General features: G+C 31.9%; 1 protein-coding gene across 5 annotated transcripts in view; it reads left to right on the forward strand.

The window, feature by feature from the left end:
- Positions 1 to 12,303, forward strand: part of LOC110998977 (ankyrin-3-like) — a 58,433-nt gene that overhangs the window by 33,368 nt on the left and 12,762 nt on the right. For all 5 annotated transcript variants that reach the window (XM_045630845.1, XM_045630846.1, XM_045630849.1 and 2 more), the window contains 16 exons: positions 569 to 699; positions 1,331 to 1,500; positions 2,376 to 2,516; positions 3,576 to 3,749; positions 4,007 to 4,170; positions 4,242 to 5,354; positions 5,427 to 5,609; positions 5,841 to 6,077; positions 6,296 to 7,082; positions 7,149 to 7,358; positions 7,542 to 7,665; positions 7,745 to 9,588; positions 9,830 to 9,966; positions 10,156 to 11,263; positions 11,600 to 11,716; positions 12,081 to 12,176. In XM_045630845.1, coding sequence (XP_045486801.1) covers positions 569 to 699; positions 1,331 to 1,500; positions 2,376 to 2,516; positions 3,576 to 3,749; positions 4,007 to 4,170; positions 4,242 to 5,354; positions 5,427 to 5,609; positions 5,841 to 6,077; positions 6,296 to 7,082; positions 7,149 to 7,358; positions 7,542 to 7,665; positions 7,745 to 9,588; positions 9,830 to 9,966; positions 10,156 to 11,263; positions 11,600 to 11,716; positions 12,081 to 12,176 — 6,736 coding nt within the window. The remainder of the gene's footprint in view (positions 1 to 568; positions 700 to 1,330; positions 1,501 to 2,375; positions 2,517 to 3,575; positions 3,750 to 4,006; positions 4,171 to 4,241; positions 5,355 to 5,426; positions 5,610 to 5,840; positions 6,078 to 6,295; positions 7,083 to 7,148; positions 7,359 to 7,541; positions 7,666 to 7,744; positions 9,589 to 9,829; positions 9,967 to 10,155; positions 11,264 to 11,599; positions 11,717 to 12,080; positions 12,177 to 12,303) is intronic.

Raw genomic sequence — 12,303 nt, forward strand, 5'->3', positions numbered from 1 at the left:
AACCCTCTACTGAATATTCAGTCAGTATTCCTTGTACATATAAAAAAAATGCGCTCTTAAATTTATCGACGCACTTGAGGCATTTGCTCAGCTCTGATTGGTCGTAAGAGTATTCGTACTTTTATTCATTAAGTAAGGATTTCAAACTATTAAACAATTAAATGATAACAAAACAAATCAAATTTAATTGTGTTTTTAAAAGTAATGAAAGAAATCTCAATGATTAAGCAAAGCAATAATCAACGGTAAATTGACTCACTCGATCGACTCGATTTTCAATTCCAGCAATCCTTGCATGTATAAATGTTTCACGGCGAAAAATCGTTAATATTTACAGCAGCGCGTTTACATAACTTATTGAATACTCCGGCATTTGTTATTTATGTTATATATTATGTGTTTTATTCTGATTTAGTCTGGATGTTAATTTTGTTTACAGTATATATAAAATGTAATGAATGCCGACGCTTCGTTAGACGGAGAAATTGTGAACATTTTGTGGTCACATCAATATTGTTTTATATTATATTATATTGTTTTCTTTATAAATAATTAATTCTGTTTTCAGATCGCAGTATTAAACATAATGGCACCTGACGATATACCAGCTGAACGTATATCTCCAGTTCAATCTGACAATTTGCCTCGCCGTACTGAGGAACAGGAGAGGATATGGCGTCAACGGCTTAGTGATCCCAGGTATTTTCTCAAATTACACAACTGAACTATTAACTATGTTTGTACAAGTTTTTTTTCCAAGATTTTTGAAGTGCGCATCTTGCAATCAGTCTTTTGACTATGAGCAGATAAGTTGTAGGAGGACTAACTATGTTTGTATAAGTAATAACTATAGATTATTATTATTATTAATTTACTTCAGATAGATAAAGATTTTATCATTTTGAAACAACGCGTCAATTATCTAAAAAATATCAGTTTAAACTTACAAAGATCCTTGTTCAACTTTACAATATATGATATTGTGAATCTTACAACATTCGTCCAGTATGAAAAAGTACCTTTATGATTAAGGAGTTTTATTGAAACTGTGTGTGTAAATTTTAATAAAAAAAAATAAAAAATCTTTTATTAAAATTTATAATTAATGTACACTTATCTGCTAGTCATTCTTTCAAGGGCGTAGAACGGAAGAGAAGAACCGGCAATAAACTCTCCGCTACTCTTTTAATACTTGACATCAATACACTGAGTGCTAGTTTATATTTTTATTTCGGCGATAAACTGTCAGTGTTGCGCGGCCATACATTTTCACATATATAGCATATGATTTAAGGTTTTGATTAAACATTGTGTTTTTATTACATTATAGATTAGAAGACATCTGTAACCTCCTGGGTAAAGATTGGGTGGCTCTTGCGTATGAATTAGGAGTAAGCGTTGCCACTGTTAACCAGATACAGGCAAAACGGATCACTACATCTGAACAGGCGCAACTTATGCTTAAATTGTGGAAGACTCAATCTGGGACCAAAGCCCTAGGTAATTAAAATAAATTCTCATAATTTCGATTCTTTTCCTTCTTAAAAAAAAATGTGAGCCGTCACGGCACGCCTGGCAGATGTGAAACATCGACATTATTTTGTAAAAGTAATATGCAGAAAAGAACAGATTGTGATATGAACTAAATATGTCATAATGATAAAATAAAATATTACAATTTTATTCCAGATAACGATGACTATTTGTTGAATAAACATTATTTTCATTAAATATTTTTAATGTTAAATTTACTACTGCATTTAGACTGTTGTATATCATATAGCGTGGTGACGCGTCACCACGGCATGCGTCGCCACGCCAGAAATCGGTTTTACGTGCGGCTATAGCTGTTTCACATCAATAAATCAGTGGCGCTACAACCTCTTTAGATCCTAGACTTCTGAATCTGTTTCATGATCATTTTGTAAATCTAATAGGCAATTAGATTAGCCTGCAGTGCCTGACACACGTCGTCGACTTTTTGGGTCTTTTTTTGTCAGTTTCCTCACGATGTTTTGCGTCACCGTTCGAGCAAATGTTAAACGAGCACATAGAAAGAAAGTCCATTGGTGCACAGCCAGGCCTCAGGTATGAGAGTCGCATGCTGAAGCGACTAGGCCAACACTGCTCTGTAATAAATTTAAACATGTTCATATATGTCAATATGAAAGGATTATGTTATAATTTTCTTCTATATTAATGCAGATAGTACAAGACATACTTTAATTAAACTTTAAAATGCTTTGCGCATTTGATTTGAAAACATTGTGGATTTAAAAAAATCTACTCTAAACTTCTACAAATAAGACTCTTAATATATAATAAGATTCAAAAATTTGGGTTTATTGACCATATAAATGAAACTTTCTTTACAGATAATTCATTAGAATTGGCTCTGTGCCGTATAGGCAGAGACGACATAATCGCTTCACAGTCGGAAGGAATTAACGAGCGAAGAATTCAACGAAATATTTACCAAGAGAGGCAGGAGTCAGAAGAAATAGAGCCATACAGAGGTATTTCAATTACACCTGTACTATTTAGAATATTCTACAGATATAAAGTTGCTTTTACAGACAATTATTGAAGTTATACTTCTTGAGGCGCGATGAAGAAAATGATGAGAGTGAATTTTTACGATGCGCGCCCACACCGACACCTGAATTCGACATCGTAAAGTTAGGTCTAGGTGGCATGAAAATCGATAACTATGTTCAAGTTGTATATTCTAGTATTTTTAATATAATATTTAGAACATGTGTTTCGTAACAGTACAATTAAACAGTGTCAATAAATAAATATTATTTTGGTGTTTTTTTTACCAATTTCATATACTACTAATTTTATTATTTATCGTTAATCACTACTGCATTTGTTGTTTTTTTTCCATACGCCAAAGAAGTATATAACTTCTAACACGTGTACATAAGCACACATATTCTTTTTTATTTATTTACACCTTAAACGTACATAAAAACAGATTTCATAGGTTATTAGAAAATAATACTCTTAGATTGCTATAAAATGTACATAATTTATTTTGATTTAATGAAAAACATTAATTGGTATTAATTAATATGAAAATTTATCACATAACTCGTAATAAACGTTTCGAGCGGTTTATAGCAGTCGTCGTTAGCGAGATATTAATGTTTATTAATAAGACGTATATTTGGTCGTGTCCACATGTTTTAGGGACGGCACTGCTTTTTTATATTTTCGTATGTAAGTTGATGTTGACATGTGTTTGTCCTAATTTTGTGGTCCAATAAAAAAATAAATAACTTTATAGTTAAATATTTCCTTCGCATTAAGAGATAGAACAATTTGGTTCTAAATTCGTGTCATACTTCAATTTACACATACAATATAATATAATAATAATAATTTATTTCAATTTTTTTGGTATTACAGTGTAGTTTCGATTCCTTTGATTTATAAATAAATTTTAAGTAATCCATAGAGTGGGTGACATTTGCGCTTTAAATTATTCACGGTGTAATACATTGTCAACTGCCATTATAGTAATTATTAAACTATTATGACGCTTAATTGCTTATTCAATTTTGATAAAGCTGAAGAGGACAACAAACTAAAAGACATCATGGATGACAGTCAAATATCTGAGCGTACACATACAGAGGACATGGATCAAGACGAAGCGAAATATTCACCGGAAGAAAAATCTTTCGTGGATAAAAGTGAAGTTGAAAGAACACCTACACCAAGCGAAGAAAGTGAAGATGAAGGTATTCAAATCTCTGTTACTAATTACTCCTTCCAATTTAAGGAAAGTGGTTCAATACAAACTTTGTGTAAGTTTTTTGCCTATTTTTTTCAGTTCAAGTTAAATTATTATGTTTCATGATTTATTTTGGAATATATTAAAAGAAATATTTGTATATTTTTTTGGAAACAATATTTTTTAAATATATTTATAATTTTATATGTTTGTGAGTAATCAAATGCATAAACATAAATCGTGTGCTATTAAAAATACTTACAGATGTAAAACGTAGTGTCGCTGAGAGAAAACAGCAAATAACAAAAAAATTAAGTTCTAGTAAAGTACCAGCATCTAAGCAAAAGAAAGAAATTCGAGAGGAGATAATTGAAATTAAAACTCAAATAAAACCAGATATAAAAAAATTCCATGACATAGAACAACAGGTAGTAAGAATTTTATTGTTGACCTTATATATGTAATTCTGCTATAGTTAATATAACATTATCATTAACAGGTAAAAGACAAGGAACCTAAATTAGAAAGAACTCGTTCAAAAACTTCCCCAGAAACGATTGATGCGCATGAATATCAAGAAACTGAAACTCACAAAGAAATCATTACTGAAAAGAAAGAAGAAGTTAAAGAATTTAAAACAGAGCAGTTTAAAAAGTTTGACCCATCATCACCGTCAAAACCAACACCAAAACATTTACAAAGGCATATGCGTAATGAATCGATGCGATTCCCATCGGGAGATTTCTCCAATATTACTATAACTCCTAAAAAATCCTTAACTACTGAAACCACTGAAACAAAGACGTCAGAAACTAAAGAAACTGTAACGAAAGAAATAATTTCCCAAAAAGAAATAGATAGAGCTAGAGTGGAAGAAAAATTTGATGATGGTGAAAAGTCACCTGAGCTTGTAGAGGAAAAGGATGTAGCTGAAGCCACGTTAAGGGATAAAATTAGTGTATTCGAGACGAAAATAATGAAAGAACCACAAGTTGATGCGACTCAAACAGTAAAATTAACAAAAGAAGCTCTCAAAAAACACACAATGGAGCATGATCAGAATATTGAATACACACATGAGTTTGTCCGAGAGCAAGCAAAACAATTAGAAACAGAAAATCAAGAGACTCAAAAAACTGAAATCTCTTCAAAAGAAGTTGACACTGTAAAATCAGTTAAAGAAACCATACAAAGGTTTGACTCAAAAGTAATCATAGAAGATAAATCTAAGACCTTTACAAAATCAACAAGAACCGATTCAACAATAGTACAATTATCATCAGAAGAAGATAGTGAATTTTTGAAAAAATCCACTGATTCTGAAACAGAGACAGAATCTCAAACAACAATAAAGGGCGAAAAAGACAAATTAAAAAAAGTTGACATGAGTAAACAAATATTTGATAAAAAGGCAGGATTAAAAGACAAACTAGATAAGGGTGATAATGAGAGAAAGGATGATAATGATGTTACGGATGACAAACCACTTATTTCTATTAAAGGAAAAATTGAAAAGCAACTTACTGATGAGTTAAGAAGTAAAGTAAGTGAAGAAGAAATTACAGAAACGTTTGAAGAAAAGGATGTATCAGTAGATGAAAGCAAAAAAAAGGTATATTGATAATTTTATTAGATTAATTAATTTGTTATATTTTTGTCTAAATATCTTACTTTAATGGTCTAGGCGGAAACTCAGCAATCCGTTGCAAGTTTTAAGTCTGAAATAAGCAAGACTAAAACAGACTCTGGTGATTCTGAAGGACCAGAAGATCAGAAAGCATCTGCTGTTGAAAAACAGGATTCGTTGGCTGATTTACAGCAAAGTACTGAAAAAGATGTTAGCTTTATTTCACAGACTGAGTCGAAGGTAATATATAAAAAATTTCTAAACGATCACGTGGTTTTTGACAGCAAACTCAAATCTAGCGCTTAGACCTCAACAGACATTAATATACATAAAAAAATCATCTGCCCTCATATTTTGTAACGTACCGACGACGTGAAGTAACGACATTTCCGTTGCCTGCCAACATGACATTGTACAACAACAATACGTTCTTTATCTATTCGACACTTATTATAAACTTATATTTTATAGGTGTACTCTAAACATAGAAGCGATTCACTAGACGAAAGCTCACAATTTTCGGATTTAGAGGATCAAATTGGTATGAGCCCTGCGCATAAGCCATCTCTTGAGAAGGTTGAAGAACCAGAAGAAATTACTTCAGAAATGGAATCAGCTCGCTTACAAACGCAAGAATTTTTGCAGTATGAAACTCAATACACTTCACAAACACAGATCGTTTTGATGGGACATAAAGAAGATGTTAAGGTAACAGACAACAATAAATTGTAACTGTAGATTTCAATGTTAGTTTGACTTTAAAAAATATACCCCATAAATTGCGTGCTTGATTCATTAATTAGTATTAAAAGATGCTATATAAATATGCTATGCCTATTATATTTATTTTTTAAATTATCTTATGCACAAGAAATATATCAGATAAAAATAGTAATATGTTATGCTACAATTAATTCTTGTTTTAGATTCCTCCTAAAGAATCGCCTGTTATAAGTGCCAAGGCACGGCAGTTTATAGAAACCGTTCCAGAAGACGACTCAGTTCAAGAATGTTTCTTCTCAAAACGTATTTATTCAGACTCATTAGAGGACTCTGAACACACTGATTCGCGGCGCCATTCAGAAGCTGAATCATTAAAATCAGATCAATCTGATATGAAAGCCAAAGTTTCTTCATCTGAATTTGATGAAAGGGCAGAATACGAAGAAACTGCAGATTCAGGTAGTGGATTCGGAGATGAGAAGTTTGAGGAAAGTGTAGGTTTTACCTCCATGAGAATAGACCCTAAAACATTAGATTCTGACAAGCAAAGTTCAAGCACTAGCGAAGAAAAAGAAGTAGATGTTGTATTTAAAAAAATGACCCCTAAAAGACATTCCAGAACTGAATCTGTTTCAATATCAAAATTAAGTGATTTGATGACTGATACAGAACCAATTAAACTAAAACAAGAGTTTCAAATGATTGTCACTGAAGCCGAAGAAATTGACAAATCTTTTGAAAAAGATGAAGTATCTGATAAAATTTCTTCAGAAAGTAGCCGAGAAATTGAAATGTCTGATAGAAAATCATCGGAAGGAATTTCAGATAAAATAAGTTCAGAAGATGCTGTTACTGACAAAAAGTCATCTTCAGAAGATCATAAAGAAAGTGAACAAATTCCTGACACAGAGACTATGAAATCTGTGAAAGATATTATAAAAGATTTTGAAAATACAAAAGTGGAACTTAAGGAAGACATTGCAGATCTTGGTAAGTACATATTAGACTTAAAAAAAGTGAAACAATGTGTTTAATTGTTTTTTTTTTATATTTTAGATTCTAAGCGTCAGTCTGTAGCATCTGCAGGATCTGGGTCAGTAACTGAACTCCGGTTAGAGGAAAAACGACCATCTGACGCTCGTAGCCTGACAGAGTCTCGAGATTATACTTTTGAGGAGTCAGAGGATGATATCAGAACACAGGGTACACACCTTGATATAAAAGACAAAATGGATTTAAAAGACATCGAAAGTAAAAAGTCATTAGGTAAATCACGATACCTCCACAGTATTATCGTTGTTGAAAATATTACATACATTATTAATAAAAAGCATTAATATTCGTTATATTAATACTTAAATAATAAAATAAAGCTTATATAGTTACGCTAAAATATAATAATTGAAACATGTAATTCTTCTATAATTAGTATTTTATTTAATTTTTTAGGTAAAGAAGAAATGCCAAAACTATCTAAATTAATACATGGAGATTCTTTAGATGATGTAGAAGCTTTTCCTGAAGATCATGTAGCAGATTATATACATAAACTTCCGCATATAGAAGAAATAAGGTCAGAAAGTTTATGTTGGCGCTGCGCTATACGCGGTTTAGATTTACTCATTGTTTTAACATTTATTTTCTTTTTCCAGTTCGGATAAAATAATAACTGGTCAATTCTTGACAAAAGAACGAGAAGCACTGCATGAAAACACTATTATTACTAGTGAACAGCAAGATGTTATAATTCTTTCAAAAGATGAATGCCATGCAACAACTGAAATATCCCCAGATAAATTGATTCCTATAGCTAAAGCAATAGATACAGACACTTCTACCCAAACTGAAGTAAAGATTGGAGCAGAAGGTGAAAAAATAACGACTACTACGGTTACCCAAGTGATTATGTCAGAAAACGGGGACAAAACTACAAAAGTAACTGTAACAGAAAATACTACGCATCCATCTGGCCGAGAAACAATAACTACCAAGGTTTCAGAGAATGTTATAAAATCTACAAAGGAAAAAGACCAATTTATGACAAGTAACTTACAATCTTTAGGAATAGAAGATGAAAAATTAGAAAGAAAAGATGAAAGTATTGATACACACACAGATACAAAGATTGGCGAAGCAGGAGAAAATATAAATACTATTACTACTGTCAAAAAAATAAAAACAGCTTCAGGAGATGACATAGTCCAGACTACTATAAATGAAACAACTAAACATCCTTCTGGTGAAGAATCTGTTTCTACTAAAGTAACGGAGTCCATCACCTCACAAGAACAAATGTTTAGTACAGTATCAGTGTTAAGAAAACCGGGATCCGAAGAACAAAAACCCCTTAAAATGGAAAAAGACGCAGACGCTCAGTCTACTCATAGTCAAGTTGACATCAAAACAGGTAAAGCCGGTGAGCAAATAACATCTACTACAACGGTAGAACTTAAAAAATTGCCATCTGGTGAAGAAGTACAAAAGACAACAATAACAGAAGTTGTTCAATATCCTGATGGCAAACAAACCACTTCAACAAAAGTTTCAGAGAGTATACAATCGAAAATATATACCGAAGAATTAACATCGAAATCTTACAGTGACGTTGTTCTTGATAGCAAATTTACAGATTACTTTGACGAAATTAAACAAAAGAGAGCACATAATATCATCGAACCTAAATTTGATGTAACTAAGATAAGAACTGATACTCTTAGTAAACTTGAAATTGCGGAAGCTATGGGAGATATAAAAGAAACAAAACAGTTTATACCGAAAGATTTACCAATTGATGACATTCCAGAAATTTCTAAAGAGGAAATCAAACCAGTAATTGATGATATCTTACAAAAGGGAACAATAGCAGCAGCTGCAAGTCGCAGCCCTACAATTGAAAAAGACGTCAAAAGCAGAGATGTGACAGAAACAGAAAAAAGGAGTTACAACGCAAAAGTTCCTCAAAAAGATGAACGGCGACATTCTTGTATTAGCCCTGCCATATCCCTCGAACGAATAGCAGAATCTGAAATAGAAGCAGAGGAAGAATACTTAAAAGCAAAGAAAATTACTAAATTTATAGAACAAAAATCTACTACAGAAATAAAAAAATCTGATTCTGCAATGAAGGAAATGGCGGATAACATTGAAATTATTATTAAGCAGGCTTCGGAAGAAGTTGACTTGTCTTCTGAAGAGGTAGTATTTGAGAAAGATGAATCATCCCCACAAGAAATTACAGAAACTACTAAAGAATGTTCTACTGATGACTTTAAAACTATTAAAGAGAAAACAGGCATTGAAGTAAGGGAAAAATTTCATAAGGGTATTATAATAGAAGAAGGCAAAATTATAAAGGAAAGGCCAGCATTGATGAAATCTTTATCAAAAGATAGTGGTGAAATAGTTATTTTACCTAAAAAGAAACATGCTCGAACTTTTTCCGTACAAAGCTCCCCAGATGAAGTGGAAGAACAAATTTATACAGATTCTGAGTCAGGTTTGAAAGTATTTTTTTATCATTGCTACTGTTTTTCGACTAAAGGTAGCCTCATATATAATATATATATATATATATATATATATATATATATATATATCATTTATTTTATTATATTTGTAATTAAAATAAATAATATTTCTTATTTAACTATTTAACGAAAATAAGACATATTATTTATTGCATTTAGCAATAAATTTTTATATTATATAATTATCTTAGATATTTTTTTTTATTTTAGATATGGATAAAGCAAAGGTATTAGAAATCATAGAACCGACATCTGACATGGAAGGTAAAATTATCGCAACAAGTTTTGATATTAGGAAAGTTAAAACTGACTCTCTAGATGATGCTGACGACTTTCCTGAAAAAGAGGTACGTAAAGATATTTATTGAAACTTGATTTTATAGAGAACATCTGCCAACCAGACCACTTCTCAAATCAATACCACGATGCTGTTTCAAATCCTTCGTTTTGGATTCCTAATTAAAACATGAAATCACATAACGTGAGTTAGTTTATGTTTTAACGGACATTTATATATATTTGTGCATTTTTTTTAGAACGAATTTTATGAGGAAGGGAGAGGTATTGAATATCCAATAACTTATGAAGAAGACAAACTGTATAGAAAACCTGATGGCCCAAGTGCTAGCCAGTTCCAAAATCAAACAGAAGACAAAACTCAGGAAAAATTTGCGAAAAGAACTCATTTTGTTGATAGTATCTTGAGATCTGATTTGGTTTCTATGTCTACAACAGAATCGTCTGTAACCACTGTTGTGTCTACATTAACAAAATCTTCAGATGAAGAACTAAAATCGGTTGTAGAAGAAGGTACATCTGCCGATTTTTCTAAATTAAGTGGTGCCGACTTAGTGAAAGATTCTTCCAAAACGTCTCTAGAACACAAAGAGGATTATAAAATTGAAGACCAATTTGATGATCGTGCAACTCCTGACTTATCGAAAAAGTCTTTAGAATTAACAAAAGATTACTCAAAATCATCTATTGATAGCAAAGATACCTCTAGAGATTTTGCTACAAATGAGTTATCAAAAGACTCAACTGTTGATTTAACCAAAGATTTTTCGAAAGCTTCTATAGATAGCGTAAAAGAAACTCGTTCTATTGATGAGAAAACATATTCAGAAGATCATTCATCCTTTGATGTTTCCAAGACGTTGGCGTCTGATGCATCAGACGGGGTGACGATTAGCAAAGAAATAGATGATGACAAATCAGCTTCTAAATTTGCACAACAAACATCAAGTTCCTCACATGAAACTAGCAGGTTCTTTAGTGAATATGAAGATAAGTTTGATAAAACAAAAACAATAGATACATCTGAACAAAGTAAGGATACATCGTGGCCATCTGAGCAGGCAATTAGTCAATCTAAGACTGATATAGTGTCAAATATAAAAGTGACATCTTCTAAAGTTACTACAGACAAAGTTACAAGTATAGAAACTGAAAAACAAGTAAAAATAGCCACTGCTGAGGATGCACTAATAGGTGTTCATAAACAAGATTTCGATGACTGTACTATTGATGAGGAAACTGAAATGAGAGATATCAAAGAATTAAACAGAAGGTGTTCAAACCTTCTTGAAGATATATCAGCACAAGGTGCGTTGATAAGGATTGATTCAAGTCACGTAGCACATGGTAAGTAAGTGACGAGAAAAAGTCTTATCTTTCGTATGGAGTTGGGTCTTCTTCTATTTTACTGATTTTTTGAATGATAAATAAACTCATTAGTCGATTTTCTGACATTTATTATAAAATCAAATAAGAAATACTCATTATAAAATAACGTAAAAAAATGTCCAGTCTGAGACAAATAGCTCTCCAAACATCTCTTCCACGGAAAGAAACCATTGAAATAATGCACTGTCATTGTGACCTAACACATTTAATCTTTGGCATTTTATTTAGTCTTACCCGCAGTAAATTAACTTTGTTATGGAACTAGGTTACTTTAACGGTGTGTTTTGCTTTTAGACCTTGTATCAAAACTATCAAAGACTCCACCGCCATCTCCTGTGGATCTTACAATTCGTGATAAAGCGAAAGCTAGTGAAAGTTCTGGCGACAAGCAATCCGGGCTACAACTAGCAGGTGAGTTTTAGTTTCTCAAAAGTAAGAGTACTATTCTGCGTACTATGTGCTTCAGTGCTCGTTTTTTTGGTTTCAATTTTTTGGGACAGAAGCCAAAAGACTCAAATCATCGGGTATGTAATAGTTATAGCGGTAATAGCTGAAATTAAAATGAAAACAGATTTTACTTTTTTAATTGACTTCATACTTCGTTTTTTATAGGATCAGAGATTCGGCTTTATTGTGATTTTTGCACGATCCATATATTTTATAATAAGCCACATTGATTAAAGTAAAAGAAGTATCGTTTTGTTTAAAAACATTTGTTTTTTTAGAATTAACAACAAGTACATTTCGTAAGAAAATACTCTAGGTACATTTTCAGGTTCGGAGACGACGTACCTGGATGCAAGTAGACAGTCACCGAGAGCGTCCTCTGGCGGAGATAGTTTTATTAGTGAAACAGACGCTCATCAAAGCGGTAAGTTAAAAATATATATATTAGTAGTAAAGCTGGCAATAAAAGATATATTTTACACGTAAAATGCAAGTTCTGCGGTAAATAATAGATTTACTTGGGTTTGTTGATTACCCCTTGGTGCTCTATA

The sequence above is a fragment of the Pieris rapae genome, chromosome 13, assembly GCF_905147795.1.
Source record: "Pieris rapae chromosome 13, ilPieRapa1.1, whole genome shotgun sequence".
Lineage (NCBI taxonomy): Eukaryota > Metazoa > Arthropoda > Insecta > Lepidoptera > Pieridae > Pieris > Pieris rapae.